Genomic DNA, 9531 nt, shown 5'->3' with positions numbered 1-9531 from the left:
TTTTGAGAGAAGGCTCTTCTTCGGAGGTTTCTCATCTTCAGAGACATCTAGGAGACCATGCAGAACAAGAGGTGAGAGAGGATACAAGGGCAGAGGGAGTATGATGGGGTCACGAAAAGGCTCTATAGGAACAAGCAGTTGGCATCATGGCTATGTCGCTGGACTCCCACGTAGTTGACCGCAGTTCAAGTCCCGGACCCAGTGGCTTAAACTCATGCCGGGCACGTGTACGTGCGTGCCCAAGATCCCGAGAGGAGAAAGGAGGAGAAGGGACTGTGGCATGGCCATCCCCCCTGGGGAGTGATTTCTCACTTTCTGTCTCTGTCTCTCTGGAGAGTGCACGTGCCCTATAGCAAAACTCTCTCCCCAAAAAAGAGGCTCTATAACTCTCTCCAAAGCATACTCCCACTATCTATTCACCATCCTGCATCTGGCCAGCAACCAGCTCTCAGCCTTTCTTCCACTGCGGTCTAGTCCACGTTCCACAATAAAAAAACACCCCCCTTTTTCAGCATTGTATTCTACTTCTCCTAAGACTGTAGAGATCACCATACAACCCAAATAAATTCTCCCGAATCTTCAGCTGCAGCTTATCTCCAGCAAGGAAAACAACCGAATTCACTAAGCCCTTTCCTACGCACTTCCCGCAGTGACTCATCACTTCTCTTAAGGATCGTCCTCTCCTCCTCGTGGAAAGTTTCAAGTTGGTAAACATGCCACGTTACCCACAACCTCCTTTCTACAAATCCACATTTCTGCCGTCCTTCAAGATCAACCTCAGCTCCAAACACATACTGCTGGGCCTGTGACCCAGGGGGTTGGGGGAGCTGGATCCCACATAGCTGGCTGCAGTTCAAATCTCAGCCCTGGTGGCTTGGAAAACATGCTGGGCATGCGTGTGTACATGCCCAACATCCTGAACAGGGGGAGGAACAGAGAGAGCTTGTGGCTGCACTGGGCCCCAGTGAGGGGGCATGTTCTGAGTTCTCGTTCTCTCTGGTGAGTACATGAGCTAGAGGTAGCAATAAAGAAATGTGTAACACGATAATACATTTATGAGTTGGTAGCCTGGTGGTTAAATAAGCCGGATCCTACACGGCCGATTGTATAATTCAAATCTGACTTGGGAAACATGCCAGGCACATGTATGTGCCCCAAATTCAGACAGGACGGAGAAACGGAAAAGACGTTGCAGCAAGGTCATGCCCACTGAGGGTGCTTTTTCCCTCTCCCTCTGACAAGCACATGCACCCTCTAACAATTAAAAATAAATACAAAAAAGGGGCCAGCAGTTAGCATAATGGCTATGTTGCTGGACTCCCATGGTTCGAGTCCCAGACCTGGTGGCTTAAATTCACACTGGGCACGTGTACACGTGTGCCCAAGATGCTAAGAGGAGAATGGAGGAAAAGGGACTGTAGGTAGCCAACCTCCAAGGGGTGCTTTTTCACACTTTCTGTCTCTATGTCTCTCTCTGTCTGTCTGGCGAGCACACGCGCCCTAAAGCAAAAACCTCTCCAAAAAAAAAAAAAGAAATGCAAAGAAAACACAACCTTTCCAGTTCTACTCAAATGGCACTGACATGCCAACCACCTTGGCAAACTGAGGATGGAATAAAATACTGATAATTAAAAAAAGAATAAAACTTTATTTTCTTAAAAAAAAACCCATAAGCTGCTGCTGCTGGCTTTTTGTTGTTGTCGTTTTTTGTTGTTTTAAGAGAGAGACTTTTTGCTATAGGGAGCATGTGTTCACTGGAGAGACAGAAAGTGAGAAATCATCCTGAGGAGGATGGCCACACCACAATCCTTTCTCCTTCCTCCATTCTCCTCTTGGGATTTAGGGCATGCACGCACGCACCCAGCAAGTTTTAGGCTGCCAGGTCTGGGACTCAAAGTGCATTCGACTACGTAGGAGTCCAACAACATAACCATTACACCATCTGCTGGTCCCAACTGTTGTCTTTTTTAAAAAAGAGAATTATTTTATTTAATTTTATTCATCATCATTATTATTTTTAAATTTGATCAGAGAGAGACAGGGAAAGTGAGAAAGCAAGCTGCTACATCCAGACTCCAACTATGGTTGGCCATGTGGAAATCCAGCACCCCAACCGCCAAGCCACCTGCCGGCCCCTAAGCTGCTGCTTTTAAAATAGGATATCTAGGGAACCAGCAGTTAGCGTAATGGCTATGTCGCTGGATTCCCACGTAGTCGACCGCGGTTCGTGTCCCGGACCCGGTGGCTTAAAACTCACGCCGGGCGCGTGTGCATGCGTGCCCAAGATCCCGAGAGGAGAATGGAGAAGGGATTGCGGCGTGACCATCCCCCCTGGGGGGTGATTTCTCGCTTTCTGTCTCTATGTCTCTCTGTCTGTCTGGTGAGCGCACGCGCCCTACAGTGAAAATCTCTCCAAAAAAAAAAAAATAGGATATCTAAAAGAACGGTCTTCTTCTTACGCATAAATAAATATGCAATAAACTAATTCTGGCCCAGATGATGTGATGCAGCAGCGATGCAAGTGCCCTACAAGCCTGGGAGCCATTGAGCTGATCACGGGTTCAGATGTCTGGGTCAGCCCAAATACATGCCGGGCGTGCATGTGAGAGCCCGGGATCCTGAGGAGCTGGAGGGCTGGGGATGCAGACTGTGGCTCGATGAGACCCTGTCCAAAGTGCTTCTCTCCTGCATGTGCACACACACATATAGACGCTTACTCTGTATCACGAACATCAATTTTAACAACAAATACTATGGCAGGGAGTCATATCTATTTTGCAGATATATTCACTCAAATCGTCTTGAAACGGAAATACATCCCTTTTGCCTTTGCATGACTCTGCTTCAATTCATTTTAGAAAATAAAAATACTCAAGCCAGCTGGTCGAGGGGTGGGAGAGGCTGGTGGATCCCACGGGACCATCTGTGTGGTTCAAGTCCTGGACCCAGCAGCTTGAAAAACACACCAAGTTGGTGTGAGCAGGTGGAGTGATGATAAAGGTGCTAGATTTCCATACAGCTGACCACAGTTCCCGTTTCAGACCAGTGGTTTGAACATCGCGCCAGGCGTGTGTGTATATGTGTGTGCATGCCCACAATCCTGAAAGAGGAATGGCAGAGAAATGACAGCTGCATGGCCATCCCCTCTCGGGAGAAATGTCTCACTTTCCCTCCCTCCCCAGCAAGTGCAATAGGCCCTATGGCAAAAAAAAACTTTTTTAAAAAAGAAACAAACAAACACACCGAGTTCATGTGCATGCACATGTACAGAAGTTCAAAAGAAGGGAGAGATGGAGAAGGGATTGTGGCATGGCCATCCCAAGAGGAATGCTTGCGCGCACACCTGCTCTCTCTCTCTCTCTCTGTCTCCCTCTGGCGAGCACTTGTGTCCTCTGGCAAATTAAAAGAAAAAGAAAAATATTTTATCTTTATTGAAGTTCCCAAAAGGGCCATAGCATTAACCTGAAATATCTCTTTAATGTACTCTTTAATTCAATCCTTTCATGTATGATCTGACCTGTTGACTCTCTGGAGAGGTTATGCTCCCCAATAATGCATTTTGCATGAGGGAAAAAAAAAACGACTCTCCCTTTTGATGTAAATGAAATCATAATTCAAATCAAAGAAAGTACGCATGATAGGGGCACTTGGTTGTTTTAACTGCCAGAGGGCATACACATTCGCCAGGGAAGGGGAAGTAGAGTGGATTTGGGCATGGTCACGTTGCCACAATCCCTTCTCCTTCATTTTTCCAGGGTGTCAGGATTTTTATTTTATTTTATGTAACTTTATTTATTTTAATTTGACCAGGGAGAGAGAGAAAGTAAGAAAGCAAGCCACCAGGTAAGCCACCAGGTCTGGGACTCGAACCACAGTCGGCCATGGAGGAGTCCAAGGTCCTCAGCCACCACTCCACTTGCCTGCCTGGTGTCAAGATTTTAAACATGCATGTATATGTGGCCCAGTGAGCTGGCATCTGAACCATGGTCAGCCATGTTGGATGTAACATTACTGGCTATGGGGCTGCACCTCATCCCTGCATTTTTAGAATAGTAAAAATGAAGTATTTAACATCTTTGCTTATTAATAAAGACGAAGGTAAGATCCAGAAAATCTTTATATTAAAAGCACCCTACTCGAACTGTCAACTCATAAACCATTAAGCAGCCTCTGGCTGCTAAAAAAACAAAGGAAGGAAGGAAGGAAGAAAGATAGAGGGAAACCACGAGAGACTATGTTCTTTAATCCTGATACTTGAAAGCGGCCACGTATCACCTGCGCTCGCACGCACAGGGCTGTTGTTAACACCTACCCTACTACACTGCTAGAAACCACACTGAGCAGTCAACCCACCAGTGTCACCTGCAGCCCGAACCACAATGAGATGTCTGTGCCCTGCACCCAACTACAGCAAAGACTGTCATTCACCCGATTCTAGAAGCTGCCCTGGGAAACGACTGCAGCCCCTCTGGCTAGGGGTTTCAGTGAGCTGGGGCGCATCCTAACCTACCTTTCAGGCTGAAGGATTAAGTCCAAGTGATTACCTAACATGGGACCACATCAAGAGCTTTACATAACACGCACTGCAAACTCACAGTGACCCTGCCCGGGAGGAGTGCACCTCGTAGACAAGCTTCAACTTCACCCGCCCAAGTGCATGTGACTACTAAGCGTTGGAGATACACAGAGCTGGCACCCAGGGTAGTGCTGAGCTGGGAGGTAATGCTTGCTACAGAATCTGGTAGCATTTCTACTACATTAAAACCTTTCTCTTTGGGAACTAGCAGTTAGCGTGATGGCTATGTCACTGGACTCCCACATAGTCGACCATGGTTCGCATCCCGGACCCGGTGGCTTAAAACTCACGCCGGGCGCGTGTGCGTGCGTGCCCAAGATCCCGAGAGGAGAATGGAGGAGAAGGGACTGTAGCGTGGTCATCCCCCCTGGGGGGTGATTTCTTGCTTTCTGTCTCTATGTCTCTCTCTGTCTGTCTGGCGAGCGCACGCGCCCTATAGCGAAAACCTCTCCAAAAAAAAAAACAAAAAAAAAAAACCTTTCTCTTTTTAAATAACTATTTAACTTTATTTAGTTATTTACTTATTTTTAAATCTGACCAGAGAGGGACAGAGGACACGAGACAGAGAGGAAGTGAGAAAGCAAGTCACCAGGTCCCGGACCCGAACTGTGGTCGGCCATGTGGAAGTCAACACCCTTAACCACCACACCAACCAAAGCCTTTCATTTCTGAATCACCACGTATCCAGAATACGTGGCTAGAATATCAACTTTCTTTCATAGCCCCTTGCTAAAACCGAGCGTATCCCTAAGGTGGCGATCAAACAACTCTTTCATAGAGGATTTTCCTAACTCTGGTCAAACTTGATTATTTCCACAGAAGCCAGGAAGCATCACACCTCCTCCCATAATATTTAACACGCACCCTGCCTTGGCGACCTTAACATGTAAATGTCATGTCAACTCCTGCGCGCTAAGATCCTCCAAAAGACCCGTATCTCCCACGTCACCTAGCACACGTACAGCACGTGGCAGCTACTCGAGAAATATTATTTGAATGAATAAGTGAGCAAATAAACACATAGAATGGAACTCACGGGATTATGTGGTAACTCACCTTCTCACTCCAGGGATTACCACCGTTTGGCTATTTCCTAATGGACAATCGGTTTATAACCTATACCAAATCTGGTGTCATGGTAGCCCCTGACTGGTTACCCCATCTAATTTCCTACCCAGTTATTTCAGGCACCTCAGAACTCCCGACTACTGCATGCGCTCTGCAATTATTTAAAATCCTTATTGAGTACTCGGTGCATGAATGGTGGAGAGTGGATGGGGGGAGAGGACAAGACAGGATCCAACAAAAAATAAGATGTTTTCTTTTATTTTTTTAAGTGAGATTTTTTGCTATAGGGCGCATGCACTCACCAGAGATACAAGAGACATAGAAAGAGAGAAAGGGAGAAATCACCCTCCCAGAGGGGATGGCCACCGCAATCCCTTTTCCTCCATTCTCCTTTCAGGATTTTGGGCACACACACATACACACGCACCCGGCGTGAGTTTCAAGCCACGGGGTACAGGACTTGAACCATGTTCGACTCTGTGAGAGTCCAGTGGCATAACTACTACACCATCTGCTGGTCCCAAGACATACTTTCATAATGCCTAAACTCTAGAGAGGCGATCAGAAAGGAATAAATGAACACCATCAGACTGTGGAAGAGGCTGGCAGGGCAGTAATAGGGGTGCAGGAGGAAGACCACCTCAGGCTGCTGGAGGAATGTCTGACCCCAGATCTGAAGCAACAGAAGAGATCAGCCCAGCAAGCACCATGGAAGAACATGCTGGGCAGAAGGAACATGGCCAAGGCCCCAAGTGAGAAATAACTTGGCGTGTGAGAGGAAGAAAAGGACGCCAACATGCAGGGTAACTGGGAGGAGATAGCTGGGGAGACAGCCACAGCCAGGTCATGTAGAGTCTTGTGGACCACGGAACGGAGTAGGGTGTTCTGCAAAGCACAACGGGAACCCAAAGAGGATTTGAACTCTGCGCACCATTTCTCCTTTGAAAAAGCGCTTGAGCTGCTGGGTGCAGAACTAAGATGGGGAAAGGCCAGGAAGGCAGTAAACAGGAACATGCAGCGTTCCACTGGAAGGTGATGGTGTTCTCTGGCAGAGGCTGGAGCCATGGAAACAGAAGCGGACAGAGGTGAGGCAGAGTTTTGAGGCTGAACAGATTGGGCTTGCTGATGGACTGCAAATGTGCATGGAAGCAAAAAGTGGGGTTTGCTTCAACAGGTGGGTGACAGGATCATGCACTGGGAAAACTGCGGAAGGGGTAGGCTTAGAGGAGAAAATCAAGTTTGCTTCGCCTGTGACAATGTCAGAAGCCTCTCCCAGCCCATCCACGTGTGGAAGTGGAGGGGCATCTGAGCTTGGAACTCTGCGGAAGATTTAGAGGAGGTTGTTCTGGGAATCGGCACACTACAGCACTCTACATCTCCGCCCGTCCCTGCCCTGGGGACACAAATATGACAATGCCTGCCCTCACCCCGCCTCCCTCCCCCGTCCAGCCTTAGCATCTGCCAGGAGGCTGGACTTTTGTCCTCGGGGCAACGGGAAGCAGGAAAGCGGCCACCACGGAGTTCGAGGTTAGGCTGCGATCCTGGAGGACCCTTCGGGGCACCTCGCCCCAGGAGCGGAGGACAAAGGCGCAGAGCGGTCGTGGAGGACCCCGGCAGCAGCCTCCCAGCTCCCCGGGACCACCTAACAGCATCGCCCCAGGGCAGGACCAGCGCGGCCGCCTCCGCCCCACCTCCACGTCCCGCCTCCCCGCCCGGGCATCCGGGCGGCCTCCGCCTCCGGAGCATCTCCCGCTAAGCCCCGCTGGGCTTCGCTCTCACCCGCCTCCTTCGCCTCACCGCGGGCCCGGCTTTTGCCCTTAGCTTTCTTGTCCGGCAGCTCGCGGCCCCGCGACTTCCCGCCAGCCGCGCGCTTCCGAGCCATGTTGCCCGGGCAAGCCTGGCTTCGGAGTGACGCACCAAGCCGGGGGAGTCACGCGAACGCGGGCTCCGCCCCCAAGATGGGCGGGGGGTGGTCACGCCCCTTTGTTGTGGACCAATTCCCGCCCCCAGGCGAAGCTCCGCCCCAGCTCCCATTGGCCAATGTAAACTGCGGGAAGAAGAAAGAGCAAAACAATTCTACTTCCGGTACGTTACGCCCTCGCGTTTCCGGAGACCGCGGGCGCTCGCGTGTTCTCGCGAGAGGCGGGAAAGGGCGCAGCGTTTGAAACATGGCGGACGACGTGGACCAGGTGAGTGTTCTAAGACGTCCGCTGCAGAGCAGGTGCCTCCCTCCCAGCCCCGGCCCTGCCCGGCTCCGCCTAGAGCTTCTCTCTCCGAGCTCACGGAAACGTGGCCTGTCGCGCCTCCTGCTCCCGGGTCTGCCGCGTGCCCTGGGTAACCGCGCCCCCTCCGAATGCTTCCTCCGGCCCGGAGCGCTTTCCCTGCTCGAAGCCCTGGACACAGCTAGTCTCCTGCCTGTCACCTCTTTTCTTTTGCGACTTGCCTTTATCTATAAAATGAGAGTAAGGACCCTTGAGTGCCTTGGGGAGCTGCTGTGATTCCAATAGAAAACGCAAGAGTAAAGGAGTCATCGTTGCTGAGCGCGACAGTTATGTGCACATTCCCCGTGTGCGGAGTGAACGTCAGCTTCGTTTAGCTAGACGCTGCTCTAAGCACCAGCGGCCCTGGTGTGGCCCTAAGGGAGCCCTGTCCTCCCTTGGAGCTTGTTCTGGGGGAGGACAGATTAAAACAGAAGTCGGGGAGATACACACAAGCTGTGAGGTGATCAGGCCTGAAGGAAACAAGCAGCTGCCGCGCAGAGTAGCAGAGTATCCTGCAAACCTTGTCACCTGCGCTCGCCTCTTAGACATCTTTGTGCTTTCTACCAAAACCGCACCTCATCAAAGAGGACTTCCCTGGCCACCTGCATGAAATGGCACTCTTGTCCCTCTGCTTACCCTGCCTGTTCCTCATGTTATTGTTTTCTATTAAGTATGTACACGTGTGTCTCTGTTTAATCTCTCCACACTGTAATTTAAGTTCCCTAGAGCGGGTATTTTTATCCACACTGAGTAAGTGGCACCGAGTCACACGAAACGGCACTGCCCTGTTCTCAATTCATAATCTCTCTGCTTAGCTTCTGTGGCATTAAGTGAAGGTTTTTCAAATGATAAATGATATTTGAGATAAAGCTAAGGTCCCTGAGACTGACGGTCCATACCCTGAAATGGGGTCAGGCAGTTTTTGCGCTGTGATTTTTTTCATGTACACGCACAGACACACGTGTTTATATATATATATATGTTATATGTGTGTGTGTTTTAGTCTGCATTTATGTAACAAGTAGCATGTGAGAGGCACATGCTTCTTAACTAAGTTTTCACGTCCATCATGTAAGCCCCACAATAACTGCATTAGGTAAGCACTACTGTTATCCCCATTTGACAGATTAAGAAACTGAGGCATAGAGAGGTTACGTGGCTTGCTCATGGTCACGTGGCATGGCAGGGATGTGAACACTGCACCATCTCTAGTACTGCATTACTAAGCCTGTTTTATTTATCAGCAACAAACTACCAACACCGTCGAGGAGCCCCTGGATCTCATCAGGCTCAGCCTGGATGAGCGAATTTACGTGAAAATGAGAAATGACCGAGAGCTCCGAGGCAGATTACACGTAAGTGAATTTATCGGTGACCCTAAGATCAGATTGTTTCCTTGCCATCCCTTCCTACCCTACTCCCTTGAAATGTAAAAATTGTCCCATGTGAAAGAGTTTTTTTTTTTGGAGAAGTTTTTTTTCACTATAGGGCGCGTGAGCTCGCCAGCCAGACAGAGAGAGACAGAGAGACAGAAAGCGAGAAATCACCCCCCGGGGGATGGTCTCGCCGCAGTCCCTTCTCCTCCATTCTCCTCTCGGGATCTTGGGAACGCACGCACACGCACCC

The 9531-nt window shown here is 49.7% G+C and overlaps 1 protein-coding gene across 1 annotated transcript in view; it reads left to right on the top strand.

Moving 5' to 3' along the window:
* The first annotated feature begins 7738 nt into the window (after window positions 1-7738).
* Window positions 7739-9531, top strand: part of LSM3 (LSM3 homolog, U6 small nuclear RNA and mRNA degradation associated) — a 15774-nt gene continuing 13981 nt past the window's right edge. The window contains exons 1-2 of the mRNA XM_006160682.3: window positions 7739-7833; window positions 9150-9260. Of these exons, the coding sequence (XP_006160744.1) occupies window positions 7813-7833; window positions 9150-9260 (132 nt within the window). The 5' untranslated portion in view covers window positions 7739-7812. The remainder of the gene's footprint in view (window positions 7834-9149; window positions 9261-9531) is intronic.

Source organism: Tupaia chinensis, unplaced genomic scaffold, assembly GCF_000334495.1.
Source record: "Tupaia chinensis unplaced genomic scaffold, TupChi_1.0 Scaffold000704_1, whole genome shotgun sequence".
Taxonomy (NCBI): domain Eukaryota; kingdom Metazoa; phylum Chordata; class Mammalia; order Scandentia; family Tupaiidae; genus Tupaia; species Tupaia belangeri.
This window is presented reverse-complemented; position numbering and strand designations above follow the sequence as displayed.